The following is an 18,072-nucleotide window of genomic DNA, read 5'->3' as shown; positions in this document are numbered from 1 at the left end:
TGTTTTTCTGAATGATCAAAGCAACTTTCAGCTATAATTGAATGAACAGACAGAAGGTGAGTATACCTTTTTTAATTTCATTTGCTAGTAATTTTGGTTTATGTCTCAGTCAAAAAGCTGATTTAACTACGTGTAACCATTCTTTATCATTGATAGGTTAAAAAACATCATCCTGTAGAAGGGTAAAACTACCCTTGTGGTCCAGCCCTTCCTCGGACCCTGCGCATAGCAGGAACTTAGTGCACCGGGCTTGCCTTTTAGGTTAATATGTCATTTGAAAAACATCAAACGTTTCAAAACTATATGGGAGAAAGCTACGATTTGAGATCATGTACTCTAAAGTGACTAAAGAGTCATTAATGGAAGAATCATAGTCAGAGTAAGAAGCTAAACAGATCAAGCTTGGAACATATACAATAATTGTTTTTTTAGGATAACTCTGCTGTCTATAAGCACCTTTACTCGCCAAAAAGAAAAAAACTTGAACAGAAGTTCAAATTGGAAAAGAAAGTGCTTAACCACAATGTGACCATGTGACTAGGAGGTTACGATAAAGTTGAAGGGGAGCTTTGGCGTAACTGGTAAAGATATTGTCATGTGACCAGGAGGTCACGGGTTCGAGCGGTGGAAACAGCCTCTTGCAGAAATGCAGGGTAAGGCTGCATACAATAGACCCTTGTGGTCCGGCCCTTCCTCGGACCCCGCGCATAGAGGGAGCTTAGTGCACTGGGCGGTCCTTTTTTAGTGCTTACCCACAATGGAATAAAAGAAGTGTAAAAGAAACAGCTGGAAGAAGGAATAAAAGTCTGAGGATCAGTCCATCATTTGAAGCCTCTACAGGTTGATGTTCTGGCCGACCTTTATATTCTCCCTGCAAAGATGATCATACGGGTTAAAGTAATTGGCAAAAAATATACTGAAATGGAACTTAATGTACGAAAGAAGTTAATAAATTTGAATTTACTCACAGATTTTCCCAGATAAGGACTTAAGATGATCCCATTTCGTACACGAACTCACTCGTCGAAGCACGTTACCTCAAGCTTGTCTTCTCCCATAGTTTCAGCAACACATTCCTTAATCTCATGAGCTGACTCTACAAGTTGACGGTTGCCCCACAGTGAGATAGACTTTAATGAAGCAATATCCGCAAAACTATCTGGGATCTCTATAAGTTCATCACATCTTTTTATATGTAATTCCTCGAGCACGGGAAATGATTCCTCTCCAACCTTCCATTCAGAAAAAGATACCCAGTCCAAACTCAGGAATTTGAGATTCTCGAAAGTGACTTCTTCTTCCATGTTCCATTCTTTCCCCTGGATGATTGCTTCTTCTAGAGTCAGCTTTTGAAGGTTGGGTAGTCTCCCAATTCTTGATAGTAAATCGGATGTCAGATTAAACCTCGTCAACACCAGTTTTTTCAAGCTGGAAGGGAAGTGAAAATCCCATTGATCTTGACGGAACGAAGCGCAATCAAAATATACACAAACTTCTTCAAGTTCTTTAAGGACATCCAATCTTGGTAATGAAATCTGCTCTGCTGAACATGGCCATGGTTCGTTGATGGTGAACATAAGGTTTCGGAGATTGGGAAACCTTTTGAAAATATCCTCTGTGTTTCCGGACGAGGAAAGCTTGAGCCCATATAATATTCTCAAATTCTTTAACTTTGAGTGCTCTTTTAACACTGCTGGTTCGTCAATATCCGAATCAAAGAGAGAACAATTGTCGATGCTCACATGACGTAGCTTTGCAAGACTCCAGATACTAGGTGATAGTACCATGTTTGTTCCCTGGTTATCCACCACCAGAGTTTCCAGATTCAAGAGATTTGAAAATGACGGAGGGAGAGCTTTTGCCTTCGTCTGAATCTTTAAGCACCTCAAATGAACAAGCATGCATATATCATTCAGCAAAGAATACGTCAATCTTATTTTGTGCAGCTCCAACCTTTTAAGAAGTCTCAAGTGTCTTAGGTGACAGTTGTAGGAAAGATAATTGAGTTTCCCATCAGAAACCTTCAAAGAGAGGAGGTGTTTAACATAAGGATTTTTCTTTTCTGGATTGAACAGGACTAAGTTTTCATTCGAAGGAAGGAGATGTCGGTCATAATGAATGGTCATTCCACGTGGCATCAGATCTGAAGAAGAATAAGACAGAGCACTTGAACTTATGAAGTCAAACAACTTTTCTTTTCTTGCTTTTTCCAAACAAAAATCATGCACAAGATCATGAATTCGGCAACTCGATGCCCTACCTCTCTCGTTGAAAACGATCACCAAGCTACTGGAAATTAACTCATCCACATAAATCTCCATTACTTCTTCCACACTCTTCATCTCAGTCTGTTCCACAAGCCCTTCTGCACTCCATAAATCCTTCAATTGAGAGATTTCAATTGATTCGTCCTTTGGACAGCTTGCAAGGTAAAGTAAGCATGGCTTCAAGTGATCTGATAAATGATCATAACTTAACTGTATAACCTTTTTCACTTCATTCTTAATGGATTTTAAATTATTTAGAACTTCAAGCCAGAAAGCCTTTTTCGTTTCGTTCTTTGCAATGACTCCAGCGATCAGATCAAGTACCAAAGGAAGCCCTTCACACTTTTGGGCTATTTCTTCACCAACATCCAGTAGTTCTTTCGGGCAACTTTTTTCTCCAAATACCTTTCTTTCTAATAACTCCCAACTTTCCCCTTGCGTGAGAAATCGAAGATAAAGAGGATCACTATGGCGTTTATCTTTCACAGCGACTTCTTGTATTCGACTTGTTAAAATAATTCTACTTCCTTTTTGAAATTCAGGAAAAGGTCTTGTTAGCTCATCCCATGTTCCAATATCCCATAAGTCATCCAAGACAATAAGGTACCTCTTTCCACACAGTTGTTTCCGTAGCTTATCAGCAACGTCATCATCTATGCCATCCTCATTGAATCTTTCTTTCAAACCAATAACTTGATTATAAATTTTCTGCAACAACTTTTTCTCATTACGTTCTTGGTCGACTGTGCACCAAGCGCGAACATCAAAATGATCAACAACAAACTTTTCATTATAGACTTTGTAAGCCAAAGTAGTTTTTCCAAGCCCTGGCATACCAACTATGGAAATGACATCTATCTCAGTTGGTCCCTTGGTGAGCTTACTAATTATCTCTTTCGTCTCCTTCTCAAAACCTACAATTATTTGACTGGTTGCTGATGACTTGCTAATTTCAGTTGGCTTTTTGGGAGAGTTGACAACAACGGGGCCCCTATTCTTGGGGATCTTCTGTTGTACCTCTTCTTTGATAAGCTTGATCTTTTCTATGGTTTTGGGAAGTAAGAAGATAAGTTTCAAAAGACCATGATCTCTAACAAGAACTGAATTAATGGAATGTTCTGCCTCATATGCCACATCTAGAACACAATTCCAGAGATCTCTATTCAATTTTTGCTCAACTTTTCCAAAGAAAGATCTTATGAATTCTAGGTCTTCTTTCACCATTTGAACTTCTTCTTTTATTAAAGCAGCAGAATGAGCATCTGACTTGAGCAAATCATTTAAGTTTCTAAGGAGAAGAGTTATGAAGATTGGTCCATCACTCTTGGGGAAGCAGAGTTGAGACGAGTCTTTAGGGGCTTTCAGGAAAACATGTTTGAGATCTTCCTTCAGTAGTTCAATACTTTCCAACAAGTCTAGACTGCCACAATTTGTTTCATTCATATTCTCTTCATTTCTTGAGATCTCTTCTAAGTTGCAAACAAGAATGGATACCTCCCTTGTAAGTGCTCCAACACGTGCCAAGAGATCGAACAATTTGTCATGATAAATAAAGTCCTTGGGCATATCTGTTAGAATAATCAATAGGAACTCTATCATGACATGAATGCTTCGAGCTGAAGTGCTAGCATTAAGAACAGTTACCATATGGACTTGTAGATGAATCAGATATTCTCTAAGAATGGCTGGAGAGGATTCTTGGAGCTGCTTAATGAAAAGACCAACTTCTGCTGACTTTGAAGCCTCCAAATTTGTAAAACATATGTGCATAACCTCCAGTTCAACAGGGATAATTTTCACAAGTAAATGAGCCAGCTTGAAATTGACTTGAGGGACATCAAGGTGATAAGAAAAAAGGACAAAACAGAAATGTCCTACTCTCTCAGCCATACGTTGAAACTGAGGTAAGACATATTCAACTATTTCATGCTTAACGCAACCATTTACTTTCAACCCATGGAAATCTCTTATATTGACACATACATTCTGAATTACCTTGTACTGAGTCATTAATGGTAAGATCAACTCAGCACAACACTTGGGTAGATCATGGAGATTCACGAGGAGCTTGTTCAAAATTTCCACCAACTGATCCTCAGTCATGGTGTCAGTTGATTTAGAATAATGATGTTGGGAATTAATACAACTTTTGATAGTTTCCAGGAGGCGAGGAACAATATGATCCTTTAATTTAACCAGCATGTCATCTCGACTCTGATGAAAACGTGACTGAACTAGATCATCAACCTGCTGTGCTTTGCTAGACATTCTGTCATTAAAAACATCCAAGCTGAAATAAGAAAGCTGAAGAAATGTCGACATAATTGTCAGCTTCAATTTCAGTTTTTCAATTTGATCCATGTCAAGGGCTATTTGATCTTCTTCATTCTTTAACCTCTCAACGAAATCCAGAAGAATGGAAATGTCCTTGCGAAGTACATAAGATGCGACCTGCCAAAAGACCAAATGTAATATCAAATTTTCAGAGCCGCATATATATTTGACAAATATTACTCTGTAGTCTAGACAGGCAACTAGCATGGTTGTAGAGGGCTTGCTTCAAAATATGGTTTACTTTGTATATGACTTGAGTGTTTGACTAGGTGGTTCAACAACTAGCCAAAAAAGAAGAAGAGTATATCCATTTTATATTTGTGAAACTTTTGTATGATCGAGTTTCTATTTATCTTCTCATGCCATAATTTGGTTGGTTACTCCGTGAACTTTTTTTTTTGGATAAATTATTTACAAGTTATGCACTAAAAAGGGATGGATGATTTAGTAAATAATTTCTTAAACCATTTTTTGGGAGAAGAGACAGATAGAGGTAACTGTCAAACATATAAAAAAAACTACCTCTTGCAACGGTAAAGTTGTCTCCATGTGACCTATAGGTACGGGTTCGAGCCGTGGAAGCAACCATTAATGTTTGCATTAGGGTAGACTGTCTACATCACACCTTTGAGAAGCGGACCTTCGCCGGACCCTGCATAAACACGGGATGCTTTGTGCACCGGGCTACCCTTTACCTCTTTCATAGTTTAATGAGAATCAAGAAGCTTTATGATGTTTATAAAGGTTGTTTTTTTGCTTTAGCTATAAGCATGTGACATGTTTAGCATCAAATTTGTGGTTATTCGCAGAAATATTAGCCCTAATGTGGATGAGTAAGGCCATATATAAAAATTTCGTATACATGATAAACCAGTGAGATCTTAGTTTCTCAAGTATAGTAATCCTTCTAGGTTCATCAACTGAATGAGTTTCTTAGTTGGACATTTCCAGTCTAAACCTTGACGAAGTCAGTTGTGGCCTCCTTATTGTCGTCCGGGATAATCCCCCCTCATGAGCTAACTTTTAGAGTTGGGTTAGACCCAAAGTTCATTTCTAACATGGTATCAGATCCAGACTATCTATCCATGTTATTGTGTTGTACGCTGTTGAATGATAGAGGATTTCCAAGAAGATATTCTCCATATCAAGATTTGATCCTCTAAGATCTTTCCATATCAAATTTTGATTCTTTGTTTTATTTTATTTTGTATAATCCCAGATTTTATGGGATTTTGTTTCTAACCTCTTCTTGTATATAAAGTCAAGTATATGACATTCAAAAATATGAATGAAATTATTCAAGTTTCTTATTCTTTCCAAAAGGTATCAGAGCCTTAGGCTTATTACTGACAAATTTTTTTCATTCATCCATCTTTTCATCACATTTGTCCTCTTTATTCCGCCCAAGGGTTGAAACCATTTGAAAACCATGTCCGAAGAGAGTACTATTGCGAATACTCCAGTCTCTGAAAATGTTTCTGCCACTGTAGAGCTATGTTTCAACTGGAGATTTACAAAATATTCAAGCCTCTTATCGGTTGAATGGGAAAAATTATCTAAAATGGTCTCAGCTTGTTCGTACTTTTCTAAAAGGTAAAGGGAAATTAGGACATCTCCTCGGTACAGGACCATTCAAAGAAGACCCCAAGTTTGATGCATGGGATGAACATGATTCAATGGTGATGTCATTGTTATGGAACTCTATGCTTCCAAAAATTAGTGATACTGTTATGTTTCTGAATACTGCCAAGGAAATTTGGGATGCAGTGAAGGAGACATACTCTAAAGTTCATGATGCTGCCAGTATCTATTAAATAAAAACAAAATTATCTGCAACAAAACAGGGAGCTCAATCTGTCAGTGAATATTCTAACCTTTTACACGGGTTATGGCAAGAGATGGATCACTATCAATGCATTCAAATGCGTTGCACAGACGATGCTGTAATTTTGAAAAGATTTATTGAAAAAAGAAAGGATTTATGATTTTCTTGCAGGGCTAAATGTAGAGTTTGATGTTGTACGAGTGCAAATTTTAGGGAAAGAAGATCTGCCACCATTGAATGAGACAATGGCCATTATACGGACAGAGGAAGGACAGAGGAGTGTTATGCTTGAAACTCAAATAAATGAAGGATCAGCTCTTATGACGAAAGGGACAAATAAAAAGGAATCTGGAGTTTCACAATTGGAGAGCACCATCAAGCCCGCAAGTTCATTCAAACCGATTGTCAACAGGGACAATCTTTACTGCACTTACTGCAAAAAGTATCGGCACACGAGAGAGATGTTGGAAACTCAATGGTAAAACGTCCAACAAAAAATAATTTTGATGGAACGCAAGCACACATTGCTAGTAGCCCTCAGGTTGATAAAAAAAGTCCATTAGTCCCAGAATTCAACAAAGAAGATATTGAGAAATTGAAGACATTGCTGGAATCTCTGGAGATATCATTTTGGGCAGGTAGTTGTTCAATGGCCTTTGCAGGTATTTCTTCCACTTTTGTTGCTAATGTTAGAGACAAATTTTCTCCAATGTGGGTGGTTGATTCCGGGGCAACTGATCATATGACTTGTTCCTCCCATCTCTTTATATCATATTCACCTTGCCCTAGCTATAAAAAAATAACTATAGTCGATGGTTCAGTTATTACTGTAGTTGGCCAAGGAGACATACAACTGGGAAAGTCTTTGATACTTAAGAATGTACTTCATGTCCCAAAGTTATTTGCAAATCTCATTTCTGTTCACAAAGTCACCAAAGATTCCAAATGCAAAGTAACCTTTTTCTCTTCATATTGTGCATTTCAAAAACAGGACACGAAGGAGATGATTGGGCGTGCTAGTGAGAAAGGTGGTCTTTATTTTCTGGATTTTCACAATGGTGGAGATACAATTAAGAATTCCTTATCTAGTTCATATGTCCAATAAAGAGAGAGTTTGGCTCTATCATCGTCGCTTAGGTCCTTCTTTTTATGTAATCAAGCTAATGTTTCCATTGTTATTCAAAAATTTGGTTGTTGAGTCTTTTCATTGTGAAGATTGTGAAATCGCAAAACATAAACGTGTTTCCTTTCCAATAAGCAACAAAAGATGTCAGACTCCATTTTCTCTTATTCATAGTGATGTATGGGGACCCTCTTCCATTCCTAATATTTCCGGTGCTAGATGGTTTGTGTCATTCAATGATGATTTTACAAGAGTAACATGGATCTATTTGGTAAAGCAAAAATCAGATGTCAGCCACGTTCTTCCTATCTTTTTTAATCTGGTTAAAACCCAATTTGATGTGACAATTAAAAGATTCCGTTCTGATAATGCCAAGGACTACTTCAATCAAAACCTCTCTGTTTTCTTCAAAAAAGAGGGAATTATTCACGAATCTTCATGTGTCAATACTCCTCAACAAAATGGGATAGCGGAGAGAAGAAATGGTTTGTTACTTGACATTACTAGATCACTATTGTTTCACAAAAGGGTTCCAAATCAGTACTGGGGGGAAGCTGTCCTAATTGCTGCATATCTTAGTAGTAGAATACCATCAAGAATTCTGAATTTTAAGAGCTCACTTGATACTCTTAGGAGTTTCTTCCCGAATTTCGAAAATTCCAATAAATTGATTCCTAGAATCTTTGGGAGTATTGCCTATGTTCACATTCATTCTCAGAATAGAGGCAAATTAGATCCACGTGCTCTTAAGTGTGTTTTCATTGGATATTCTCCTACTCAAAAAGGATATAAGTGTTACCAACCATCAACCAAGAAGTTTTTTGTTTCAGCTGATGTCACATTTGATGAAAGTGAGTCATTTTTTAAAAATTCTTACATTCAGGGGGAGTCATGGGATGGAAAAGGATCTCTAGACTTATCACTACTTGATTTGTCTATTCCTAGCCATGACAAATCCTTATCTATGTCCTTGCCTGAGTCACCATCTCTTAACTCATCTGAGTCTCTAAATCCTATTGAACCTATTGAGTTTTCTAATCTTGATATAGATAAAGGAATTCAAGAAAGTAACCCACCATTGCAGGTTTATTCCAGAAGAAAGAGGCTAACTGATCAAACTACTCAACCACAATTATCTCCTCATGTTCCTGCTCCTAATACCCATCTTGAACGTGTTGAACCATCAGAAACACCAAACCAAACTGATCATGAAGATCATAACCAACAAAATGATCTTGACCTTCCCATTGCACTTAGAAAAGGAACCAGAACCTGCACACAACACCCTTTGTGCCTTTCCTTGACATATCAAAACCTATCCCCAAGCCATAAAGCTTTTCTCAGTAACCTCCACACAATTCATGTTCCAAAAAATTTGCCTGAAGCATTAGGTAACAAAGAGTGGGAAGAAGCTATGAAGGTGGAAATGGAAGTATTGCAGAAGAATAAAACTTGGGAAATGGTGGAATTACCAAAAGGGAAAAGGTCGGTAGGGTGTAGATGGGTGTTTACCGTGAAATACAAGTCCGATGGGTCTATAGAAAGATTTAAAGCACGTTTGGTAGCAAAGGGTTACACACAGACCTATGGAATTGATTATTTGGAGACTTTTGCCCCAGTGGAAAAAATGAATATAGTAAGGATCTTATTGTCATTGGCTGCGATTTTTAATTGGAACCTACAGCAATTTGATGTTAAAAATGCTTTTCTACATGGAGATTTAGATGAGGAGATCTATATGGAGGTACCACCTGGTTTAGAAAGCAAGAAGGGAATGGTATGTAGACTGAAGAAAGCACTCTATGGACTAAAGCAATCACCTCGTGCATGGTTTGGAAGATTTACAAAGGTTATGATCAAGCTAGGCTATCGGCAGAGTCAAGGAGACCACACTTTGTTCATAAGGCACTCAAAAACAGGAAAGGTAGCTGCTCTACTAGTCTATGTAGATGATATCATAGTAACAGGTGATGATTCAGAGGAGATATACAATTTGAAGAATTGTTCACTCAAGGAATTTGATATCAAAGATCTTGAAAAATTAAAGTATTTTTTGGGAATTGAAGTAGCATATTCTAAACAAGGAATCTTTATTTCCCAACAAAAATATGTGCTTGATTTGTTGAAAGAAACAGGAAAATTAGGGTGTAAACCAGTGGCCACACCAATTGAATATAATCATGGGTTGTGTAATTCTCCAGAAGATTCTGTGGTAGATAAAGGCTCGTATCAAAGGCTTGTAGGGAAATTGATCTACTTGTCCCATACAAGGCCAGACATTGCTTTTGTTGTAAGTGTCGTTAGCCAATTTATGCATGACCCTAGAGAAATGCATCTCCAAGCGACGAACAGAATTGTACAATATCTTAAAGGAAGCCCCGGAAAAGGAATGCTATTCAGAAGAGGAGGAGACATGGTTTTAGAGGCTTATACTGATGCGGATTATGCTGGTTCATTAGTGGATCGAAGATCAACTTCTGGATACTGTACCTTTTTAGGAGGAAATCTTGTGACTTGGAGAAGTAAAAAACAGAATGTGGTGGCCATATCAAGTGTAGAATCCGAGTTCAGATCTATGGCGATGGGAGTTTGTGAGTTGTTATGGTTAAAGATAATCCTTGATGATTTGAAGATAAGATGGGAAGGACCTATGAGACTATATTGTGACAATAAATCAGCAAGAAGTATAGCTCATAATCATGTACAACATGATCGCACTAAGCATATTGAGGTATATAGACACTTCATTAAGGAGAAATTAGATAGTGGACTCATTTGTAGACCATTTGTATCTACAAAAGATTAGTTGGCCGATGTTTTAACAAAAGGACTGCCAAACAATGTGTTTCAAGACCTGATAAGCAAGCTAGGAATGGAAGATATCCATTCACCAGCTTGAGGGGGAGTGTTGAACCATAGAGGATTTTCAAGAAAATATTCTCCATATCAAGATTTGATCCTCTACGATTTGTCCATATCAAGTTTTGATTCTCTAAGATCTTTCCATATCAAATTTTGATTCTTTGTTTTATTTTATTTTGTATAATCCCAGATTTTATGGGATTTTGTTTCTAACCTCTTCTTGTATATAAAGCCATGTATATGACATTCAAAAATATGAATGAAATTATTCAAGTTTCTTACTCTTTCCACTTCAATTGTCCAGTCCTAGCATGCGAGGGAGTGTTAAGTCCCACATTAGTATCCGTGAAAATAGCACGGGCTAGCCAGTTTTCGGACTGGTCATTGAAAAATAGCCAGCATTTGCAAAGTCGTTGAAAAATAGCCATTATTTTGCTGCAACACGGAAAGTTCCAGCATAATATACCGGAGATTGGTGCACCTGTGTATGAACTTCCAGCATATTATGCTGGAACTCCAATACACAGAAAGTTCCAACATAATATACTGGAGATTGGAGCACCTGTCTATGAACATCCAGCATATTATGTTGTAAGTTCAGTATATTATACTGGAACTCCAGTATATTATGTAAGAATATTTTCAGGATTTTGAACAGTGTTTTCGTTCAGATTTATCTTTACATGAAAAATGGCTAAATTTCGATTACTTTTGAAATTGTGGCTATTTTTCAATTACCATTTGTAACTCTGGCTATTTTTGAATTTCACCCTTAGTATCCCGAATGGGTGTTAATCTCCTTATATGGTCTTGGCAGTATTCCCATCATGAGCTAGCTTTTGGAATTAAATTAGACCCAATATCCATTTCTTCACACTTAAAAATTAAAGCAAGAATTATATCCTGAAAGGAAGAGATCATTTATGTAGGAACAAAGTTTCATTTTGATTAGGTTTTGTAAATTGTAATCTAAGAGAGGGAAAAAAAGAAGATAAAAGGGAATAAGGAAAGTGGTGACGTAAATCCCCCTTTACTTCTTTTATCTTTATCCTACATGCATTTGATGCTTATGATTTGCTAAACTGTTGGTTTGGACTGGTTAAAAACTGTGTTGGAGGTGTCGAGATGTAGAGCGGAAACTTGGAAATGCATGGAAGGTAGTTGGGATGGTGTGAACGGTTGAAGCAATGGGTTAATTGTTTCCATAACGTTGTTTGCTTGCCAGGTCCGGTGACAACAAGCTTAACCGCGATCACAGGACCTTGGCCGCGATGCGGCCAAGCATGATTGTCTGGAGCAGTGTTTCGAGTCCAAAATGATAAGGTCGATCACAAGAGGAGTCGAGCGTAGATTAGAATAACACGGACCTTGATTGCAACACATGCACTGCAATTGTGATTGACATTCACTCTTTGGCTCCAGACATAGCTAATAGTGTCATCTATTCCAAATATGCTTATCAGATCTGAAATGAACTTAACAAACGATATGGTCAGTCAAATTAGGCATGAATTTGTCAAGTTCAGAAAGGAACTCAGGATACTATCTGAAAGATCCTGCGATATTGAAATTTTTTAATTTATTGTTAAAAGTAAGTATATAGATATCAACAACAAGAGTGTGCTGGCAAGAAATTACAATAGGGGCTACATTATGAAATGTGTGATGAGCCAAGTACTAGTTATTACGCAGAACCAACTCGGAATCACCTCAAATTTTGCACAGAAATTCCAAATGACATTACGAACTTATTTCAACTTCCGGAACAATATCCGAACCCGATAACATCGAAGTCAACTCTCGGTCAAACCTATGAACCTTCCAAACCTTCAAATTACCCACTTTCGACAAATAGAGCCGAAACATTCTAGGAACATCCAAATTCAAATCCGAACATATGCCCAAGTCCAAAATCACCATACGAACCTATGAGAATCATCAAAACACTCATCCGAGGTCGTTTGCTCACAAGTCAAACGTTGGCCAACTATTCCAACTTAAAGCTTCCAAATCGAGAATCATCTCTAAACAATGATTCTTGTTGCAGCTGTGATTGTCAATGTGGTGGAAAGGTAAAAATGATTAAGGACAAGGAAACTCTGAAACTTAATCAGTTCTTAATTCGCCTTAATGACTCTTATAGTCGTACCATAAGAAACATAACTATGATGAAACCTACACCTAACATCAATCAAACTTGTTCTCTCCTACTTCAAGATGAAAAATCTGAATCCAGACTCTTTCACACCTTATTCCTGAATCAGGTTCTTTCTCTGTTGGTTCCTCATCAGAAGGGCAGACATATCCTCCCAAAACAAATTTCTCTGGTTTTAAAGAAGTCTAATAACTACTGCAAGAAACCAGGCCATACTATTGATAAATACAATAGATTCCATGGTTTGAGAATGATTCCTTAGGGTCGTTTGGTACGCAGGATAAGGTGGGATAAGATATGAGATTAAATTATACTGTGTTTGATTGGCGGTATAAATTTATCCCGGGATCCCTTAGTGTTTAAATTTTTTCACAAAGTTGGTAAATTAATTGAGATATGGTGGGATGAACAAGTCATGGATAGTAAATGTACTCAACACTTCGTAAAATGTTAAATTTAAACAAGTGTTACTTGACTATCCGTTTTTGGATCCAACACTGGTATCTCTTCCTAATTAGTAGACAAGTCTAATCGGAATACTTTATCATGTGCTCAAGTGCTCAAATATGCCTTTGTTTGAGTGTCTAAATGAAATATATACGAGCAAATTCAAGGGGATGTTAATGTATTCTGCCTTCCCTGGAGGAATATATGGATAATCGTTCAAGTTAGTACTCCCTCTGTTCCAATTTAGATGACACACTTTCCTTATTAGTCCGTTCCAAAAAAATGATACATTTTTACACTTTCCTTATTAGTCCATTCCATGACGGTTCAATTTTAGTAAGAATTATCTATTTAAAAACTTAGTGAACTCCTTTACGATTTCCTATTTTCGAATGTGTTTGCTTGCTGCTACTCTACTCGATTTTCCATCCCTCTTGTCATTTCCGCTAACTTTTATGAGTCACCGTCTATTGATTAATTATGACACCGCTTCTAAGAAATTCTGTGTACGTCACTACCTGACGTTTTGCAAGAGATTATTTCCACTGCTCGAACCTGTGAGCTCCTGGTCACATAGAGGCAACTTTACCAGTTACGTCAAGGCTCCCACTATGGGCGGGGTCCGGAGAAGAGCGGGACCATAAGGGTCTATTGTACGTGGTCTTACACTACATTTTTGCAAGAAGTTGTTTCCACTAGTCGAACCTGTGAGCTCCTGGTCACATAGAGGCAACTTTACCAGTTACGTCAAGGCTCCCACTATGGGCGGGATCCGGGGAAGAGCGGGACCATAAGGGTCACATAGTTGCAATAAGTTGTTTCCACTAGTCCAATCAGTGACCTCTTGGGTCACATGACAATAACTTTACCAATTACGCCAAAGCTCCTGCTATGTGCCAAGTCCGGGGATGGGTTTGTTTCTACAAGAGGTTGTTTCCACAGCTCGAATCCGTGACCTCTTGATCACGTATCAAGAGCTTTACTAGTTACCCAAGGCTCCGCTTCTTAATATTTAGTTTTAATACGTATAAATATTGTATGACATACCGATGAGTTGTTTGCTTCCCCTTTCTCTGTTTCTCCTTCATTTTGTTTTCCTCTTTCCATGTATGCAATTCTCACTAGTGAAGCCAAAGTTCAAGTTTTCAAGTCTGATGTATAAAAAGTACACAAACCTTTATTAGGAGAAGTAGAAAAACAAGAACACAAGAAACTGAAGGAAGAAGGATATAGCAGGAAACAATTTACTGCAGATATAGCCAGATTTACCTTTTGACCACTTAAAGTTGAGCAAATCGGCCAAAGGTTGTTGCTATTAGAACCTCTTATTTGAGAAAAAATAAGTGAAGACAGTAAGTGCTGGGATTCAGAAAGAAAGATATGTGAGAGAGAAGTAGACAAATTGGAAGGCTACCAATTAGAAAGAAGAATCAAATAAAGATACATTGATAATTGCAAGATTAAAATAGTACAATTTATTGACTTCTGAAGTCTTTTTTTAATACCCATTATCATCTCCCCTTGTCTTGAGATTCTATTTTTTTTACATCAAAACTTGTCTCGCGATTTGTCTAAGCTTTTAACAGAAAATCATTTTAACTATTTCAATTGTTATATACTTGTTTTATTCATTATATAAAAAAAAATAAGAGAAAATTTCACATAACAACAACTGGGCTCCCTATTTTTCAATTTTATAGCTCATATTTTAATTTACAACCAACTAGCTCAAAAATAACAAGCTAATACTCAATATTTAACTCTAATAGATTTTCGAAATTACTTGTTCATTATACTAAAAAATAAAGATAATTTTTTTTTCGAGTTTTACCCTTATTATTAACTAATCATCTCCAAACCATTTTCCAATTTTTTTGAAATGTTATCATTATTATGGGTGAAAGTGTAATATACCTACTTTATTTATTTATTCTTAACGTGAATGCAAAGTCAACAACTAAAACTGAACGGAAAGAGTAGATGTCAATCAATATAAGCAAAATTAACTCCAACATGTTAATTAGGTGCATATATGTGCACTGATGGAGTAAGCATAGGCAAAGCATTGGACATACAAAACCATTATTAATCCTTGTGCTATTAATCACATGGCATTTGCTACAAAATATTCCTTTTGTCCCCCACGTGAGCTTTGTTGGTATTTGTTAGAGACCAACACAAAATATTGTGGGTAGGTATATCCATTTTTAAAGGATACATCTATTATTTGCGAAAATATCTGTTATAAAATAAAAGCAATGCAGTAAAATGTAAACAAGAAGAGATAGAGAGAATGGAGAAGTGTTTTCTTCTTTCACTTTAGTGTAATTTTTCATTGCAATTACATGGCCTTTTATAGGCATAAAAAGTAAAGATGGTGGACATAAAATAGGAAATTTAATCTTTAAGTTATTCGCAACATGGACATCCAATGTAGCATCCAATGGAGTATCCAAAGTAGTATCCAATGTACAAATTATTCATAACACCCCCCCTTGGATGTCCATGTAAGATAATATGCCTCATTAAAAACTTACAAAAAAAATATTGGGATGTACATAGTTATTTATAATATGCATTGATTGCTGCCTCATTAAAAATCTTACCAGGAAAACCCAGTGGGACAAAACCTTTGTTAAGGAAAAGTGTGTGGCGTGTAGTTACTCCCCCTGATGAAAAATCGCTTAATGTCTCGAAGACGACGCATTCCAATCTTATATATCATCTTTTCAAATATTGAGGTTTGTAATGCCTTAGTGAACAGATCAGCCAAATTATCACTTGAACGAACTTGATGTACATCTATTTCACCATTCTTCTGAAGATCATGAGTGAAAAAGAATTTCGGTGAAATGTATTTTGTTCTATCTCCTTTGATATATCCTCCTTTCAATTGAGCTATGCATGCAGCATTGTCTTCATACAATATTGTTGGAATATTCTCTTTCGAAGAAAGACCACATGTTTGTTGAATGTGTTGAGTTATAGATCTTAACCAAACACATTCTCGACTTGTTTCGTGAATGACTATTATCTCTGCATGATTTGAAGAAGTAGCAACCATAGTTTGTTTTGTTGAACGTCATGATATGGTTGTACCTCCACTTGTAAATAAATAGTCTGTCTGAGATCGACCTTTGTGTGGATCAAACAAATATCCTGCATCTGCATAACCAATCAATAATGGCTTGGATTCATTTGAATAAAATAAACTCATATCAATGGTCCCTTGGAGGTATCTGAATATATGTTTAATACCATTCCAGTGTCTTTGTATTGGCGAAGTACTAAATCTTGCCAATAAGCTTACTGAGAAAGCTATATCTGGTCGGGAATTATTGGCAAGATACATTAATGCCCCAATTGCTCTAAGATATGGTACTTCGGCACCAAGAAGCTCTTCATCATTTTCATGAGGTCGGAATGAATCTTTCTTTATATCAAGTGATCTCACAACCATCGGGGTACTCAATGGATGTGCTTTATCCATATAGAATCGCTTTAAAATCTTTTCGGTGTATGTCGATTGATGGACAAATATTCCATCTTTCATATACTCAATTTGTAGACCAAGACAAAATTTTGTCTTTCCAAGATCTTTCATTTCAAATTCTTTCTTCAAACAGTCTACTGTTTTTGGAAGCTCCTCAGGAGTTCCAGTGATATTTAAATCATCAACATACACGGCGATTATAACAAATTCAGATCTTGATCTTTTTATAAAGACACAGGGACAAATTGGATCATTCTTGTACCCTTCTTTCAACAGGTATTCACACAGGCGATTGTACCACATACGTCCTGATTGTTTCAATCCGTATAATGATTTCTGAAGCTTTATTGAACAAGTTTCTCGAAAAATTTATATGCTTCTGGCACTTTAAATCCCTCAGGTACTTTCATAAAAATTTCGTTGTCTAATGATCCATACAAATAGGCTGTAACAACATCCATTAGATGCATATCAAGTTTTTCTTGTATTGCCATATTTATGAGATACCTGAAGGTGATAGCATCCACTACAGGAGAATGTGTCTCCATATAATCAATTCCAGGCCTTTGGGAAAACCTTGTGCCACAAGTCGTGCTTTATATCTAACGATTTCATTTTTATCATTTCGTTTTCGCACAAAAACTCATTTATACCCTACTGGCTTTATGCCTTCAGGTGTTCGAACTATGGGTCATAAGACTTCACGTTTTCCAAGTGAAGTAAACTCTGCCTGGATAGCGTCTTTCCATTTTGGCCAATCATTTCTCTGTCTACATTCATTGACAGATTTTGGTTCAAGATCATCATCTTGTTGCATTATTTCAACAGCAACATTATAAGCAAAAATATTATCGATAACAATATTATTTTGGTTCCATCTTTTCCCGGTTGAGACGTAACTTATATATCTCTTCATTTTCATTATTTTTAGGTACCTGGACCTCCCCTAAGGTCTTGTCATTTGTTACGTCTTGGGGCTCTTCTTGAGCCACTACCTCTGTGTTATGTTCACTTTGATCACTTGCTCCTTTTCTTCTTCGAGGATTTTTATCTTTAGAACCGATTGGTCTACCATGTTTCAAGCATGACTTAGACTCATTTGCTTTAATTAATGTTCTGTCGGGATATCAACTCGAATTGGAGCATTAGCAGTTGGAATATGTGACTTAGTCACCCTTGGTAGGTTAGTGAATGCATCTGGCAATTGATTTGCAATATTTTGTAAATGAATAATCTTTTGAACCTCTTGTTCACATTGATATGTTCGAGGATCTAAATGAGACAGTGATAATGCATTCCAATCTATCTTCTTTTTCAGCTGCTTATTTTCTCCCCCTAATGTTGGATATACTGATTCATTAGAATGGCAATCAGAAAATCTTGCCGTAAATAAATCTCCAGTCATCGGCTCTAGATATTTTATAATAGAAGGAGATTCATATCCAACATATATCCCCAACCTTCTTTGAGGACCCATCTTTGTGCGTTGTGGTGGAGCAATTGGAACATATATCGCACAATCAAAGATCCTAAGATGAGAAATATTTGGCTCCTGACCAAAAGCCA

The 18,072-nt window shown here is 36.8% G+C and overlaps 1 protein-coding gene across 3 annotated transcripts; it reads right to left on the bottom strand.

Annotated features, from left to right (window-relative positions):
* Window positions 1-332: 332 nt before the first annotated feature.
* LOC107771038 (putative late blight resistance protein homolog R1A-3) lies at window positions 333-14,558 on the bottom strand. 3 transcript variants are annotated; one of them, XM_016590368.2, is made up of 4 exons: window positions 14,283-14,558; window positions 14,061-14,164; window positions 969-4,718; window positions 333-871 (listed from the first exon to the last, which is right to left on the bottom strand). In XM_016590368.2, exons 2-3 carry the CDS (start codon window positions 14,118-14,120, stop codon window positions 1,017-1,019), a joined length of 3,762 nt encoding a protein of 1,253 aa, XP_016445854.2. In that variant the 5' UTR covers window positions 14,121-14,164; window positions 14,283-14,558; the 3' UTR covers window positions 333-871; window positions 969-1,016. The 3 variants fall into 3 exon arrangements, with proteins under 3 accessions (XP_016445854.2, XP_075081752.1, XP_075081751.1); XM_075225651.1 differs by lacking the exon at window positions 14,283-14,558 and adding an exon at window positions 11,779-11,876; XM_075225650.1 differs by lacking the exons at window positions 14,061-14,164; window positions 14,283-14,558 and adding an exon at window positions 5,124-5,248.
* Window positions 14,559-18,072: the final 3,514 nt, after the last annotated feature.

This window comes from Nicotiana tabacum, chromosome 11, assembly GCF_000715075.1.
Source record: "Nicotiana tabacum cultivar K326 chromosome 11, ASM71507v2, whole genome shotgun sequence".
NCBI classification, from domain to species: domain Eukaryota; kingdom Viridiplantae; phylum Streptophyta; class Magnoliopsida; order Solanales; family Solanaceae; genus Nicotiana; species Nicotiana tabacum.
Note: the sequence above shows the minus strand (reverse complement) of the source record. Positions and strands in the feature narration are given on the sequence as shown.

Bases quoted from the DNA above. Each gene is read 5' to 3' on its own strand.
- LOC107771038 (XM_016590368.2), bottom strand. From the start codon at position 14,120: ATGGAAAGAGGAAAACAAAATGAAGGAGAAACAGAGAAAGGGGAAGCA. The intron at 4,719-14,060 runs GTATGTCATACA...GTCTTTTGGCAG, and splicing joins GGGAAGCAAACAACTCATCG to GTCGCATCTTATGTACTTCG.